This window comes from Phacochoerus africanus, chromosome 14 (assembly GCF_016906955.1).
Source record: "Phacochoerus africanus isolate WHEZ1 chromosome 14, ROS_Pafr_v1, whole genome shotgun sequence".
In the NCBI taxonomy this organism is placed as follows: domain Eukaryota; kingdom Metazoa; phylum Chordata; class Mammalia; order Artiodactyla; family Suidae; genus Phacochoerus; species Phacochoerus africanus.
Genome location: NC_062557.1, coordinates 33702249 through 33719521, shown reverse-complemented (window position 1 = coordinate 33719521; position 17273 = coordinate 33702249). Strand labels below are relative to the sequence as shown.

Here is a 17273-nt window from a genome sequence, read left to right as displayed (position 1 = left end):
TCCTTTCTGAATGGTACACAAGGTGCATGTGACCATCCATGGTGGCTTGAATGGGGGCCCGATATGGCTTCAGTTATTCTCAACAACTCCATGAGGTGTGGGTTCCCCCATCCCTGTGGATGGGGGAACTGAAGAACAGAGAGGCTATCACTTGCCCCAAGTCACACAGCTGACCAGGCGCGAGGTCCAGATCTCCTGATGCTGAAGTCCTCAGTTCTTTCCTGTGGTCTACACAGCCTGCCTTGGTGGAGGTGGGACCCACAGCATCAGTTCCACTCAAAGAGTGTTCTGCTTGTCTGGGGTGGTGGTGGGGTGGGTCCCTCTGTGACTTGAGGGGGCCTGGCTGGGGTCTGGGGGTCCTGCCCGGTGGCAGTCTTCAACCAGAGTTAAGTGGGCAAAAGGCCAAACCCTTAAGTGGCAGGGGTGTGGGGGATGGGGTGGGGGGCTATAACTCAAGAATGAATAGACTCAACCACACAACGTTTTTTTGTTTTTTGTTTTTGTTTTTTTTTTGTCTTTTTGCCTTTTTTAGGGCTACAACCGAGGCATGTGGAGGTTCCCAGGCTAGGGGTCTAATTGGAGCCATAGCCACTGGCCTACGCCAGAGCCACAGCAACGCAGGATCCGAGCCGTGCCTGCAACCTGCACCACAGCTCATGGCAACGCCGGATCCTTAACCCACTGAGCGAGGCCAGAGATCGAACCTGCAACCTCATGGTTTCTAGTCGGATTCGTTAACCACTGCACCACGATGGGAACTCCAACTGCACGGCATTTTAAACTAACAATTACTACCTCTTTACTGCAGCTCAGGGAAGTCATAACCTGAAATGTTGAGAGAACAACGTTGGGGCAGATGAGTGAGCCCCTGGCACTCACTATATATCCATCCCTCGGCGAGCAGGAGCCAATCGGATGGGTCTGGAGAAGCACAGGGACCACACGGGTCTGCCCACCAGCAGCCATGATCAAAGCCAGTGCGGGAGCCACTTGGCCTGCCACCTCTCCCCACACAGCAGGGACCCATCCCACCAGCAGGCTTATCAGCCCCCAGGACCCTTGCACTCCGAGCTATTCCTTCTGTCTGCATGGCTCCAGGCTTGCTATCCCTTCTCATCCTAGCTGAGATATCACCTCCTCAGGGAGGGGTTCCCTGATGGCTCAGACTCGTTACCGTTCCTTATACAGGCCCGGAACGCACCTCATCCCTCTATTATGATTAATTACCTATCTGCGTGATGAGCGGTTGAATGGCATTTCTTTCACTAGACAGTTAAGGTGGGTAGGGGCCACATGACAGTTAAGCACTGTCACCCAGAGCTGGTCCTGGGCCAGGCACGCAGTAGCTGCTCTAGGACTGTTTGCTGTTACATGCCTCCTGCAGTCAACAAGGCCCCTGCCTTGGCTCCCATTATGAAATCACCGGTCTGTGCAGCCCCAGGCCTGCACTTGGCATCTGGGGAGGACGTAGCGGCCACACCTTTGCTCTTTGGCAACTGACAAGAGTGAGCAGGCTTTGCGCCACACCTCTGTTTTCCCAGGAAGAAAACCAGTTCACTCTTCCTAGCGTGGAAAGGCTATCCAGTGAGACGCAGAAAGGAGGGGGGGCACTTCCGGAAGACTGGGATCCTCAAAAGTCTCCCATGTGATGCTCTAAGGAATTGATATTCACCATTTAAACCTCAAGACTGAAGTCCTGAGTTCTTTCCCATGGTCTACACAGCCTGCCTTGGTGGAGGTGGGACCAGCAGGAGATAATGGGTTCAACTCCTTTAAGGTTTGATTTTAAAATGTGACGCTATTAATCCATTTGGAGTTTCCTTTGGTATACAATGGAAGACCACATACAATTATTTTTTAGAGCAAGAATGTCTCTAGTCAACCAAGAAACAATTCTAATTAAAACAATAATTTCTTCATAGTAATTAAACTCGTACATAGAAATACATGTAGTTTAGGCTCTTCAACCTTTCCTATCAACAGGTGCTTTCCTATATGCCACACTATTTTAATTACTGTAGCTTTGCAGTATGTTCTGATATTTGGTCAAATGCTCTTTTATTTCTCACTTCTCTTTTTATTTTTTAATTTAAAAAAGTTACTTATTTTTTGGCTGTGCCCTCGGCATGTGGAAGTTCCTGGGCCATGGATCGAACCCAAGCCACAGCAGTGACGACTCCAGATCCCTAACTTCCAGGCTACTTGGGAGCTCTCTCATTTCTCTTTTAAAGTTTTCTCCTTATTTATTCTCACGTGTTTCTTCTTCCAGATAAGTGTTGAATCATTTGGCCAATTTTTAAATCATTATAATAAGGGATTTCCTTGAATCTCTGCTAAAGCGAAAAAGTTAAGAATTAACATCCCAGCTGTTCTGAGTATTCTCATGGCATCTCCATTTTTAAAAGTTTGTTAAAATAACGTTACCTCCCTTGTTATTTCCTCAGACAAATAGATACGATTCTTTTAAATAATTTATACAGCCAAGAGAAGTTCTATAAATTTAAAACTGAGCCAGGAATGATTTAAACAGCAGCAAATTTGAAAATACATAAAGAGCTTATCAAACAATATAGAAGAGGGACTCTTAGCCAAATCAAATGAAACCCATTAAAACGAGACAGACCGTGTGCCTGAATGGAATTTTACCATTAACTACCATTTATCCCATTTAATTAGTATTTTCCCGACACACAATAACTTGCACTAAAATACCGTTCTCTCGCCTTGAAATTTCTAATTATTGTTGCGACCCACACCATTACGCTTCTCCACTGCTTTCTCCATCTTTCATGCCATTTAAGCAGCAAGATTTTCAATTATCTACGCAGGACGGACAGAGATACCTTTAAGGAAGGGGCATAATATGCAACTCAATTGCTCTAAAAGCCAGGAGAGATCATTTTTCGTCGGAACAAACACACTTTGTCTTTCATCTTTTTTTTTTTTTTTTTGGCAAATAAAGAATAAAACAGGTTATTTAAGACATCCATTTAAATGCAAATTTTGATATCCCAAGAGAAAAATGTTAATCATTGAAAGAGACAGGATTATCGGCCACCTTACTACATCCCCTCCTCTTGCAAGTTTTAGAAAATGTAGCTTCAGCTCACCCAAGGGAAGACAGCCAGGAGTCCTTAGGTCTTTAAGAACTCCCGGGAGGGAGGGCTGAGGCAAAGACCGTAACTTTTCCTTCTTTGGAAAAGGAGAATGGAGGAGTTCCCTGGTGGCTTAGTGGTTTGGGGATCCGGTGTTGTCACTGTAGGGGCTTGGGTCATTGCTGTGGCTCAGGAACTTGCATATGCCATGGGCACAGCTAAAAGAAAAAAGAAAGAAAGAAAAGAAAACGGGAGGGGAAAGGATAAAAAATACCTCGTATGAGCCAGGCATGGACAAGATGCCCGCCTATCTATCTATCTATCTATCTATCTATCTATCTATCTATCTATCCATCCATTCATCCATCTAGCTAGTTATCTCTGCTCATTTAATGGTCACAACTGTCTTTCAAGAAAGATTATCATCCTCCTTTACAAATGGGGAAACTGAGGCTGAGGCAGGTGAAGCAGTTTGCCCAGCTGGAAGGTGACCTGGTCCCCAGGGTTCGGTCCAGACTCACCCAGCATCCCCATGCCAAGCATGAACGCATCCATGGTGTAAGGCAGTCCCCGGGCCCGGCCTCTTGTCCCAGGTGGGAACATGACTTCCTTCGGCTGAGCTTTCTTACATTCTACCTGTTAAACAGAAAGGCGAACAAATGAGATGCAAATGAATTCCATGTAAATGTCAAATGCAGAACTGATCTGGTTACCAGCTAAGTTATTTTTAGCCTTGCTCCTTACTCGCTGTAAAAATAGCCGTGCCGCGTAAATGGCCTGCAAAATAAATATTTAAGAAAACACACCACTTGTGCAAATCCTGCTTCAGAAAAACCTACAAGGATGAGATGGGATTTGGAGGGGTGGCAAGGACATCGGCTGAAGATGCACGGGTATTGGGCTGGAGCGCAAAACGAAACCTGCGCGGAAGGCAGGAGAGGGGAGGAAGCGGACAATGGTCCCGGGATGCGTCTGTGAATAATGACAGAGACAGTAATAATTTGTCATGATCGTTTGGCCCTTGACACGTATATGCATTCCTTTCAGGCTCCATCAGGTCAGAGATGCTTCAGGTCGAGGCCATCTGATCCTACCTCTTCTTAAACAGACAGGCTCCATTTCAGATGAGAAAACTGGGCATCAGAAGGCTTGGGTAACCCGCGCTAAGCCACATCCCAGCAGTGCAGGCCCGGAAGCTGGATTTTTTAAAATTTCTAGGTCAGCAATGCCACCATCTCCCTAAGACCTGCCCCAGCCACACTCCTGAGAAAAGTAATACGATTAAGCATGGATTACTGGTCCCTCACTTTGCAGCGACGTCTTCAAGGGGTTGCTAATCTTGCCTTTCTGGTTCCCCCTCTGCCTCCAAAATTTCTTAATCCTATTCTGTTCACATCCAGGAGTCATTTCTATAACAGCCTTAAGGATACAGAACACAAACCCCAAGAAGGAAGTGAAATTGTTGCTTGCTGAAGTTCCTACGCTGTTTTTACTAGTATTCCTTAGGCTCTTGCTCAGCGCTTGATTTTCGTTTACAGACAGACCTAACACGTATTGGTAGCCGGTAACCAATCCCACTGCTGATGAGGCTGGGATGATGAAGGGCAAGGCAGGAGTGCTTAAAGCAGCAAAAACTATAGCATGAAGGCCTGATGGGGAGAAAGACATGCATCAGGTTTTTCTTTCTTTCTTTCTTTCTTTTTTTTAACTTCCTTTTTAGGGCCTTACTTGTGGCCTCTGGAAGTTCCCAGGTTAGGGGTCGAATCGGAGCTGCAACTGCCAGCCCACGTCACAGCCACAGCAGTGCCAGATCCAAGCGGCACCTGTGACCTACACCACAGCTTGTGGCAACACTGGATCCTTAACCCACTGAGCAAGGCCAGGGATTGAACCCACATCCTCATGGATACTAGTCAGGTTCTTAACCTTCTGAGCCACAATGGGAACTCCGAGAATTGGGTATCTTCTTTAAAAAGCAGTCTGAGGCCACATGGAATAGGAGTCAAGACTCCACATAGCTCAGAGTTCTTGCTGTGGTGCAGCAGAAACAAACCGACTAGCATCTATGAGGAGGGGGGTTCGATCCCTAGCCTTGCTCAGTGGGTCAGGGATCTGGTGCCGTCATGAGCTGTGGTGTAGGTCACAGATGAGGCTTGGTTCTGGCTGTGGCTGTGGTGTAGGCCGGCAGCTGCAGCTCTGATTTGACCCCTAGCCTGGGAACTTCCATAGGCTGCAGGTGGAGCCCGAAAAAACAATCAAACAAAAAAAATCCCCCCAAACAAAAACAAAACCCACAAAACTCCACACAGCTCAACATCTGCTGGGGATGTCACTACCACACAGAAAATTACTATTGCTCATGGCATGTTTGAGAGATGAAGGCAAAAATTAAACTGTGGGCAATAGCCTTTGTTTGAAAGGGACATACATGGGCTATATCCATTCTGGAGATATTTTCATTCCAACTACTTCAATTAAAAAATATTTTAGTGCTAAGGCAAGGGGGAAGCTTTAATTCCTTAAAATGTTGACTTCTCTCTCTTCAAAGATACCACGGACCACACATGCTTTGAAAAAGTGGACAAAATACATCACCATTTACGACTGATGTATTCAATACAAAGAATTTTTATAGATTAAGAGGAAAGAGATGGGCATTGCCAAAGAAAAACAGATAAAGGACATGAACAGGCAATTGACAAATGACTACCAAAGAAGCAGGAATCCCCAAACGAGACCTATTTTTTGCCAACCAGACTGGCTGTGATGAAAGGATTATTTGATGTCAAAATCTCTGAGAGTATGGGGAGCAGGAGGGAAACTGGTATATATTTCTCTGGAGGGCAACCCAACGAAATAGCAAAAGCAACAAGTATACACATCCCATAACGAGGTAATCCCACTTATCGTAATTTATCCTGTAAGAATGAGGCTACGAGCATTAATTAAATATATATATTTAATTAAATAAATATATATATATTTAATTAAATAAATATATATATATATATATATATTTTGCTTTTTAGGGCCACATCCACGGTATATGGAAGTTCCCAGGCTAGGGGTCAAATCAGAGCTGCAGCCGTCAGCCTACACCACAGCCACACCAACAAGGGATCCGAGCCGCATCTGCAAGCTACAACCACAGCTCACGGCAATGCTGGATCCCTGACCCACTGAGTGAGGCCAGGGATCGAACCTGCATCCTCATGGAGACTAGTTGGATTTGTTTCTGCTGCGCCACAATGGGAACTCCCTGTAATTTTTTTTTCTTTAAGAAAGGAAATACCTTAAATGTCCAAGAATAGGGAGTTAGGTGGAGTTTGGTTCATCCAAGCTGACTGAAAGCTATGCAGATACAGAGAAGCAAGCTTACAGTAACACACACTGGAAACCCTTAGTCCTGGGCAAACCAGGATGGTTGGTCACCCTAACTGCAAGAGAGGGGCTTTTGGACAATGAATAAGTACTTAGGAGTTTCCTGGTGGCCTAGTGGTTAAGGATTCGGCATCATCACTGCCATGGCGTGGGTTTGATCCCTGGCCTGGGAACTTCCCCATGCTGTGAGGGTGCAGCCAAAAAAAAAAAAAAATTTTTATCTTACAGGGGAAAAAATCTTAAAGCAATCATACCAAAGTTGTCTTAGAGTGACTTTGTTGGCTTTTTAGGGCTGCATATGGAGGTTCCCAGGCTGGGGGTTGAATCAGAGCTACAGCTACTGGCCTCCACCACAGCTCATGGCAACGCCAGATCCTTAACCCAGTGAGTGAGGCCGGGGATCGAACCCGCTACCTCATGGTTCCTAGTCGGATTTACTTCCACTGCGCCACGACGGGAACTCCAGGGTGACTTTGTTCTTTATTTCCATTGTGCATTCTGTCACTCTTGTTTATCCCCCACATCGTCTGCTTTGGGCCTTATTACTTTAAGTCAGGGAGGAGAGGTGATACAAACGACCTAAATTTCATCAGACCTGGGCCTTTGCGATTTCGCTCATAAGCCGGGGTGACGATGTGCTCCTGAACGCCCCCATCCCATCCCTGGGACTCAGAGGCCCTCATTTGCAAAGAGCCTGCCCGAGCCTGGAGAGAGGGGTGTGATCCGCAGAGGCAGACAGACAATTACAGAACGCCAACACCGGGATCTGGAATAATGCAGTCACCGGCTCACTTGCTAATAGCCCTATCGGTGACAATCTACTGCACTGTCTTATGAAAACCTGCTGCCTGTTTCTAGGCAACCTGATCAACGAAAATTTCAGGTTTATACAATTTTCATTTAGGAAACATAAAGGTTAACTGACTGTAATGGGAGTATTTTAAACAAACCCACCTACTCTTCCTCTTACTGAACAGGGCTGGCAGCTCCGCTGAGTTCTGCTCTGTCTGGGCCAGTGCTGTCTTGGGCAGCACCCCCTGCGCGGGTTCTGTCAACACCCCCCCCCTCCCCCAGCCGTGTCAACGGTGAGTGCTCCCAGAGGCCAGGGGCCGTGGCACACGCACTCTCTGGGGGGCCTCCCGCTCGTCCTGGGCACTTGAGTGACAGGCAAAGGTGGCAATCGCACTAGGGAGCCTGGCCTGGGCTGGCCTGCACGGAAGGCTTCTCGGAAGATTTCTGGGGATCGGGAGGCCTGTCCTCTCAGCCGCCACCTCCTCTGATGAGAAAAGCATACAAAAGGGAAGAGAGGCATAGCTGCTCTCTGCCTGTATCTTTGCGTCCTTGCAGGGGGCCAGGGGCTTGCCGAAGATGGAACTATATTCTTTACGCATCAGACTGGCAGAAACCTCGTCTCTCCCATCGGACTGTGAGATCTCACAGAAGGGACGAGGCTCCATCCCGACTGCCTGGTCTCTCGGCGATGTTCCACAGGGCAGACCATGGACTGACTTCCAAGCTTGTCAAGGTCAAGGAGACCCAGTCTACTTAATGCTATGGTGCTGAAGAACGAGATGCACCCAGCAAGCCCCAGGCGGGGACGGGGGGGGGGGGGGGGGGAGGGGAAGCAGACACACCCAAGGCAGGGCCCTGCCTCTGAGGCTGCCCGCTGTGGGAAGAGCAGGTTCTGCTAATCTGCCACATCCTTCAACCTGCCCCTTGTCACTTCTGGGCCCGCTGGCCTCTGCAGCCTCTTGAGTCAGCCCACCATGGAGCTCCCCCCCCCCAACCCCTGCATCCCCCCGCTGGGTCCTGGGCAAACCAGAGAACTCAGCATGGCACCGGAGCTGTGGTTAGAATCACAACAGGGGGCGGTGGGGGGTGGTGCGGGGCAGGGGGTTAGGTGGCAGGGACAACAGCAGCCCCTCTCTGCAGCTCCGTGATGTGGTCCTCTGGCTCACTTTTCTGCAGCTATGCAACAAACTCCCCCGGAACTTGGTGGCTCCGAGCGACAACCCATCATCTTTCCTGCTCGTCTGAGGGCTGACCAGGCCCAGCAGGGCTCTGGCTTGTGGTAGCCCATGTAGCTGCGGTCAGACGGTGGCTGGGGCAGGAGCCAGAGGAAGCCTGCCTTGGAGGAGGCCCACGAAGCCTTCTTCCCTCACCTGGCGGGTGGCGGACGCTATTTCGGCCCGGACCATCCATCGTGGCATCTCTGTGACACTGGTTTTCTCCCAGCGTGGGGATGAGTCCCAAGAGAGGGTGTCCCAGGGGACCCAGGCAGAAGTTCCCGTTGTGGCGCAGGGGTTAACGAATCCGACTAGGAACCATGAGGTTGCAGGTTCGATCCCTGCCCTTGCTCAGTGGGTTAAGGATCTGGCGTTGCCGTGAGCTGTGGTGTAGGTCTCAGATGCGGCTCGGATCCCGCACTGCTGTGGCTCTGGTGTAGACCAGCGGCTACAGCTCTGATTAGACCCCTAGCCTGGGAACCTCCACATGCCACTGGTGCAGCCCTAGAAAAGGCAAAAAGACAAAAAAAAAAAAAAAAGCTGCCCAGCTTCCCATAACCAGCCTCTGGAGGCACATCGTCACTTCCATCGCCTTCTGCTGGGTACACTGGGCCAGCCTGGATTTGGTGTGGGAGGGGAACATGCGAGGGCGTGAATGCTGGCCACAGGGCCACCTTTGGAGACTAACCACCGTGTGTGATCTACAGAGAGCAGGGAGCAGACAGGACAGTGGAACCCTAACCTTATTTATTTACTTATTTTGCTTTTTTAGGGCCGCACCTGAGGCATATGGAAGTTCCCAGGCTAGGGGTCGAATCGGAACTACAGCCGCTGGCCTACACCACAGCCACAGCAATGTGGGATCCAAGCCGCACGTGCGACCTACACCACAGCTCATAGCAACACCGGATCCTTAAGCCACTGAGTGAGGCCAGGGATCGAACCCGCATCCTCATGGATCCTGGTCAGGTTTCTTAACGGTTGAGCCAGGAAGGGAACTCCCAGGACCCTAACTTTAGAAATAACTACAAACATATAGAAAAGATGCAAGGACAGCATGAAGAACGCTGCAAACCCTTGACCCAGAGTCACCTGCTGTGACCATTTTGTGGCATCTGCTTTCTCATTTGCACACTTTGTCTCTGTCTCTAGGTATTTTTTTTCCTGAACCATCTGAGAATAGGCTGCGGACAATACACCAGGCATTGCCTAATCATAACGACATTTTTCACATAGTAATAAGCACAGTACAGTTAGCGACTCCGCGATGTTAACGTTTCTAAAACGCTTCTATCTAATCTGCCTTCCATGTTCCTATTTTGCCAGGGGACCCAATGATGCCCTTTACAGCTACGCGGCCACCTCACAGAACAGGAAGCCGAGGCCCGGGGATGTGACACACGGTGCCAGCGGCTGCAGAACCATGAGAGGTGGGGCTGGGTTTGAACCCATGCCTGCCTGGTGCCCTGGCCCAGCACGGCCGCAGGCCCTGTGCCATCCTGTCTCTAAGGGAGAACGGGCACTGGCATTGCAGATGGTGCTGAGACCACTGTGGGGACAGCTTCCCTGCTGCTGCTCTGAGAGGCCGCCCTTGCCCAGCTAGCCTTCAGCCCTTGCCGAGTCGAGCTCTTTGATGGGTACCTTTTGGAAGAGGCTGGAGTCTGAGGAGGACGCCAAGGTCTGGAAAGCAAAGAGGGCTTTTGTTCTTCCTTGGTCTCCACACAAACAGCCCTAGTCAGCACGTGCCCCGGGGCGGGGAGGGAAGCCTGGCCTGGCCTCGGTGTGGGGAAACCCAAGCCCTATACTGGTGGCCTTGACCTACCGCCCAGGACAAGGATGCTCTGTGTGGCCTGAAGAGGCCAGTGTTTGCAGCCTTCACTTCTCCCCCCACACAGGTCATGTGAGGAACGACTGACTCCTGGAGGGAGAGAGGGGCCTTTTGCAAAGGGTAAAAGTCCACTGCTGCCCAGGGAGATAAGCCTGGCCCGTCTGGCTGGCAGGAGGGGGAGGGAACAGCTGGAGGGCAGGCTTCTCGGGGCAAGGGAGCGCTCAGGGGCACGGTTTCTGCTGTGGGCACCGTCCTTCCGTGGAGCTTCCCGAAAGACACACAGATGCCTGACCACCAGCACCTCCTCAGCCTCAAGCTGCACCCCGGCCCCAGCCAGGTTCTGGGGGGCTCCAGGCCGGCAACGCCTTCTCGGAGGCCCTGAGCTGACCTCTCCTCCGGTCCTTAGGCTCTGAGCGGAAGAGGGGATGGCACCCCAGTGTAACGATCCCGGGGTCCTGCCTCGAGCCAGCTGCTCCGCAGTCTCTCCAGGGAGGTAGGAGGGGTGGGCTGCACCCCAGAAACCACACACAGCTCCCCACAGCGGCAGCTCCCATCCCAGCCTTTCTTCCTCCTGCCTGCTGTGCTCTCCTGCCCTCTCTGCCAGTTGCAAGCCTTTCCCGAGACTCCAGGAGGGCGGACCCTCTGTGGGGTGCTCGCCCTGGAGGAACGTGCAGAGCGAGACCGAGCCAAAGACCGTCCCGCCCCGTGCACAGTGCCTGGAAGCGGCTACAGAACGTGCTGGAGACTGTGCGGCTGCTGCCAAGTGACGATGAGGGGCCCCTGTCCAACCATCACAGGCGGGGGCAGCCAGCACACCCTGAAATCCTGGCAGCTGCCCCGGGGAGTCGCAGCCCTTGACTCCAGCGGGGAAGGGCGTTGGCTCTCCTGCCACAGCCACGTCTCACCAGCGCCAGCTCTCCTGCCCTCTGCAGACACGGAGAGGACCTTCGGCCTGGCCAGACCGGCAAGTGAGTGAGGGGAGGTCTCTGGCCCATCCCCGCCTTCCTCTGTTTCCCTGACATCTCAGTCAGGCACTGTCCTGGCAGACTGGACCAGGTGTGGCCAAGCACCAGAGGACCCACCTGTTTGGGAGAACTTGTCCTATTGCACCGGCAAAGGGGCCTCACAGATCGGGGGCCCCATGGAGTCTAAGGAAGAGGGGGTTCCTGTGCATGCGGAAGTAGAAATGCCAGCCAGGGAGGTGAAGGCAGCCAGCAGAACCTTCTACCTTCAAGGGACATGGGTTTGCTCTAAGTGGTCCAGACTCATCCGTGAGAAGGCCTAAGCATCCTGCAGGACATAGGATCTTTTTAGGGCCACACCCATGGCCTATGGAGGTTCCCAGGCTAGGGTTCGAATCGGAGCTACAGCTGCTCGTCTATGCCACAGCCACAGCAACACAGGATCCCAGCCATATCTGCGACCTACACCACAGCTCCCGGCAACGACAGATCCTGAACCCACGCGGGTTCGAGGCCAGGGATCGAACCCGCGTCCTCAGGGATACTAGTCAGGTTCGTTACCACTGAGCCACGATGGGAACTCCAGGACACAGAATCTTGACGCCCCCTCTCTGGTCAGCTGAATTACTCTGGGGAGGCAGGAACACACTGTTTATTGAGCACTCATATGCAAGGCACGGTCACAGCATCCTTGTGTGTGTGTGTGTGTGTGTTCTACACTGTATGATATAGAATACAGGTACATGACACACACATGTAACACAGAGAGCACAGTGCCTGGCACACAGGAGCCCTCAGAGGAGGCCCACTGTTCTCAACACCCTCATTAATTGGCTCCTGGTTTCCTCTGCGAATTGGCCTGATTTACTTGGAGGCCACAATAGAAAAGGAAACGGAGGCTTCGAGGAAGGATGTGCCCAAGGTCACAGCACCAAGTAACGACACAGCTAGGCTTCAATCCTAGGTTCCCCCAATTCCAAATCCTTGTCCCCATGTCTGAGCCTCTGGCCAGCCTTTCCCTACCTCCCTCTGTCCTGCCGTCCAGGCCCCATCCTAGTTCTAGAATTAATTTCCTCCCCTCTTCCAGAACTAATTTCATCCACTGCTTCCTCTGCTCAGTGTTTACTGAGGTCATCGATGGTGAAGTGGAGGAGGTCAGAAACCAATACAGTTCACACCCCCCGTCCAGCGGGCAGGGCTCGGCGTGGGCACAGAGGTGAGTTCAGGATATCGCTTTCCCTTGGAGGGGCTCGGGGTCTGAACAAGGAGGTGAGAGGAGCTGGTCCCCAACTCCACCCCAACACGTGCCCCTGGGTCCACCCCGCCTCCCACCCCAGCCAGACCGGAGAGGGGGGCCTTGTCCTGCTGTCCAGCCTAGAGGCTAAGGCTCCTGGTGGCAGGTCTCTGCTCCACGGCCAGCTCTGAGCTGGGACTAGCTGCCCGACGTCTCTGTGCCTCAACTGTCGCATCTGCAAAGCAGAGTAACAGGAGCGCCTGCCCCGCAGGGCGGCAGTGAGCTAAGAAATTAAACCAGCTAATCCCAGAGGTGCTCGCGCTGGATAAAGTTGGCTGGGTCACACCTGACTGTCCTCCACGTGAAGTCTAGGTGTGAGCCTTTCCAGGTGACAAAGCCAGCTCCCATCTGTGCTTAAAACGTAAATCCCCAAGCCTGGGAGCAGAGTGGGGGGCGGGCGGGGGGAGTGCCTTCCTCCCAATAGATACGGGCCGACTGCTTCCGATTATCTCCCCAACCTGCTGGCTGGGCAGGCCCCTCTTCCTGCTTTCATCAGCAAGGTGTGCCGAGGGAGCTTCCCAGGTTGCACTATTTGGGGAAAAAGCTGATGGTGGCAGCAGCAGCTGTTCTTTTTATTTCTGGAACCTGCAAGGGCATTTCAAAGTGAAGAGAACCCTCGGCCTCCAGCAGGTGCTCAAGTCCTGCCACAAGCAGCGCGTTTACGCCAGTCTGTGGTGGGCTCTGCCAGAGACCCTGCCCGGGCCTCACTTCACGGCTCAATTCCCAAGAGAACATAAAAGAGGGGCTTGAGCAATTAGCGCACGTCCCCAGGAAGTCTGGCAGCGCAGGTGAGTGGAGGGAAAAGCAGGCGCCAGAGAAGGGGCAGCCTCGTTGAGGCGTCTCCACCCTGCAGCCCGTGGGTGGTATGTACGGGGAGGCAGGGGCAGCACACGGGGCAAAGCTCACAGGCCCTGGGCACGGGGATACTGAGAAGGATGCTCCACTCTCCCCAGCCCCCTGCCGCGACCTCACCAGAGGACAGATGAAGGGCAAAGGAGCCAGCACTCAGGCACGGGGGAGGCCACCTCCCTGCAGGCCAAACTGCTTCTGCCTAAAGAGCAACAAACATTTACCACCCAACCCCTGCAGCCTCCCCTTCCTCCCCCCACCCAGAGATCCCTCTGGGCGAGCGCACGGAGCTGGTGCACGAATGGCCTGTATGGATGCCTGTGTGCGTGTGTGTGATGGGGGGCGGGATGGGGGGGATGGGGGGGAAAGCCCTCCCCCCTCTCCCACGTAAACATGAGATTCATTTATTAAGTGCCTCTCTGGCATTTCCTTTTTTTTTTTTTTTGCCTTCATCCTGCTTGTTTAATACTGCATTTGACATTCTCATTTTATAAATGGTAACAGAAGCAGAATGGATGGCTAAAATTAGCTTACGAGTGAGAATGATGCTACGAATAGGAGGGTGAACACAGAAGCCTAGTTAATTTCACCCACACTACCCCATGCCCTGCCCCTCACTTTTGGCAGCTCCAGGGCTGAGGAGGGGCAGCTGGAGGGAGGGGACGCCTGCCAGGTCACTGGGGCCTGTGAGGGGGGCAGCACCCCCTGCCAACCCCAGCCTGGGGCCTCCGTGGACCGCATGGCTCAGCATCACAGCCCCGAGTCTCAGAGACCAACCCAGGGCCCTCCTGCTTGCTTGTTCTCCTGCCCCTTTCCACCCAGAAACCCCCATTCTAGGGGTTCATCCCTCAAGTTGGCCTCAGCTGAAGGTGGCAGGCCTGAGACCCCACCAGGCTTTGACTTCAGAAGTGGAGTTTTCAGAACCAACCTCCCCAAAGGATGGTTCAGCCCAAAGCCCTGAGTCAGCTTCCCTGGGACCGAGAAAATCCCCTGTGCCAGAGTCCCTTCTGCTCTGCCCATAGGCTGCCTGCCTTCCCTTCTCCTGCAGGACCACTGACAGCTGGAGCATCCAGAACACCCACCTTGGAGTTCCCATCGTGGCGCAGTGGTTAACGAATCTGACTAGGAACCATGAGGTTGCGGGTTCGGTCCCTGGCCTTGCTCAGTGGGTTAAGGATCCAGTGTTGCCGTGAGCTGTGGTGTAGGTTGCAGACGCAGCTCAGATCACTCGTTGCTGTGGCTCTGGCATAGGCCAGTGGCTACAGTTCTGATTAGACCTCTAGCCTGGGAACCTCCACATGCCGCGGGAGCGGCCCTAGAAAAGGCAAAAAGACAAAAAAAAAAAAAAAAAGAACACCCACCTCAGTTCCTCCTGCCCTGGAGACTCAGATCTGCCCAGGTGTGCACACCTGCATCATACTGCCTGTGATCCATCCAGGGCCACCTTACCTTAGGACTACATCCTGGTTCCATAAAATGAGTCTAAGAGTAATGACAACGATGACAGCAATAGTAAGAAGACCTCTTGCTTAGGTAGAGTGTGCCATGGCCACGTAAAATCCTTCCCAAGCCCTCGGTCCAGCAGTCTCTACAGTAGGGGCCACACTCCCTGTCTTACAGAGCGGGGCGCCCAAGCACAGAAGCCGAGTAACTTGCCCAAGGTCACAGTGAGTGGCAATCAGTGGCCACATCGTGGGGCCTTTGGCAGGGGCACCGCTGTTGGGAAGGCCTCTCCGGTTGGCGGCGGCCCACTCGGAATGTTCCTTTACTCCTCTCCTGCTCAGCTCTCGGAGGCCCCTAAGAACGGAGGCACTGCTACTTTCCGCAGGCTGCTACCCAAAGCCAGGCATCCGTTTGCTGTCCCCTCGCACGGTCCCCTCCCTCCAACTAGTGAAACTGCTGACTCGCTAGGAGTGAACCTGGGTGACTGCTTTCCTTGGATCCATCGAGATAAGCAGGCTGCCTGTGTGACCCTTGAGACCAGAGGCTGGAAACTCTGGCCCATGGGCCAAACCCCGCTGCCTCTTGCTTTGGTAAGTAAGGTTTTATTTGAACATACAGGCCCACCATTTACAGGTTATTTGTGGCTGCTTTTTGCACTATGACAGCAGAGTTAAGTAGTTGTGGCAGAGACATGGAACCTTGGAGGCCTAGAATATTTACCATCCATACTTATCTTTACACAAAGGTTATTCATTCATTTTTCTTTCTTTTTTGGCCACCCTGCGGCACATGGAGCTTTCGGGCCAGGGATCAGATCTGAGCTGCGGTTGTAATTTACACAGCAGCAATGCTGGATCCTTAACCCACTGTGCCAGGCCGGGGGGTCAAACCTGCAACCCAGCACTCCAGAGATGCCACAGATCCTGCTGCGTCACAGCAGCAACTCCTACCAAAAATTTATTGGTGTCTGTCTGGCTCAGGCCAAATGGAGAAAACTTGCAGTTACTAAGCGGGTTTTCAGGAGGACTGATTTCTTCAAGGCTACGAGATTATATGCCCGACAACAGGGCAGGCCAAACAAACCCTTCGAGGGCCAGGGACTGAACTGGGACTTCCTTAAGCTGCCAAGGACAGTGGCCATCACCTGCTCCATCTTTTGGAGGGGGAAACGGGAGCAGACAGGTGGGGTACTCACAGGGTCCCAGAATAATCAGTGGTGGGTCTGGGATTAAGGCGAGGGCCCACGTGTTCCAAAGTCCTGGGTGCTTTTAAATGACCCAGCAGATCTCGACTTGGGGACAAGGACATGTGACATCACTTGAAGATCCAGCCCATCAGCCAGTGGACGAGCCTCACACACCTGCAGTCAATGCTCCGAGACCCCAGTCAGAGGGGAGGCCCCTGGGCACCTGAGAGCTGCTTCCTTGGGAGGAGGTCTGGCCTCCGACCACGCAGCCAGTGTGCAGTGGTGCCCGGAGTCCCGGGCTGGCCAGGCTGACCCCGCTCGGGCCCCTCACTCCTGGGGCCCTTCTTCCTGACACTGGATGGCTGATTTATGACCCAAACTCCCCTGCTGTCTCACTAGCAGTAACTCTCGCCGGTGCGTCTCAGACTTGAACGTGCCCACAAGTCACTGTGCATTTGTCCAAATGCAGATTCGGATTCAGTACGTCGGAGGTGGGGCCTGACACTCTGCATTCCTAACAAGCTTGCAAACTGCTTAGCAAATTTCATGAACGGGATTACCGTAAAGGAACAAGAACAACAAACTTTTTGAAAAGAATCCTATACTAACCCTCATATACAGCAAATAAAAACTCGTCCTTATCCTCATCAGTCAGATCAATCCAGCTTTTTCAAAATGAGAGTTGTCTAAGGTGGCGGCAGGGGATAGCGGGAGGAACCCAGGGCTGGAGCCAGAATGATACAAGTTCAAATCCCAGCTCCGCTCCCTGGAGCCGTCGACTGGGGAAGTCCCTCCAGGATGACTCTCAGCTCCAGTGGCTCCTCTAGGGCACAATGGCCACACCTATGTGTAAACTGCTGTCATAGTGCCTGGTGGACGCCGAGGCCCTGCTCCGGGTCAGGGGTGGGGAAAGACTTTACCCAAGGGTTCCCCACCAGGCACCTTTCTTTATTTTTTTCCCAGGCTAGGGGTCGAATCGGAGCTGTAGCCACCGGCCTGCACCACAGCCACAGGAACATGGGATCTGAGCTGCGTCTGCGACCTACACCACAGCTCACGACAACGCCGGATCCTTAACCCACTGAGCGAGGCCAGGGATCCAACCAACCTGCATCCTCATGGATAGTGGTTGGGTTTGTTACCGCTGAGCCACAACGGGAACTCTTTTATTTATTTAGTTAGGGGTTTTTTTTTGTTTTTTTTTTTTGTTTTGTTTTTTGCAGACACCT

At 52.4% G+C, this 17273-nt stretch overlaps 1 protein-coding gene across 3 annotated transcripts in view; it reads right to left on the bottom strand.

Annotated features, from left to right (window-relative positions):
- Positions 1-17273, bottom strand: part of MSI2 (musashi RNA binding protein 2) — a 441294-nt gene that overhangs the window by 63852 nt on the left and 360169 nt on the right. For all 3 annotated transcript variants that reach the window (XM_047758360.1, XM_047758358.1, XM_047758359.1), the window contains exon 9: positions 3617-3731. In XM_047758360.1, coding sequence (XP_047614316.1) covers positions 3617-3731 — 115 coding nt within the window. The remainder of the gene's footprint in view (positions 1-3616; positions 3732-17273) is intronic.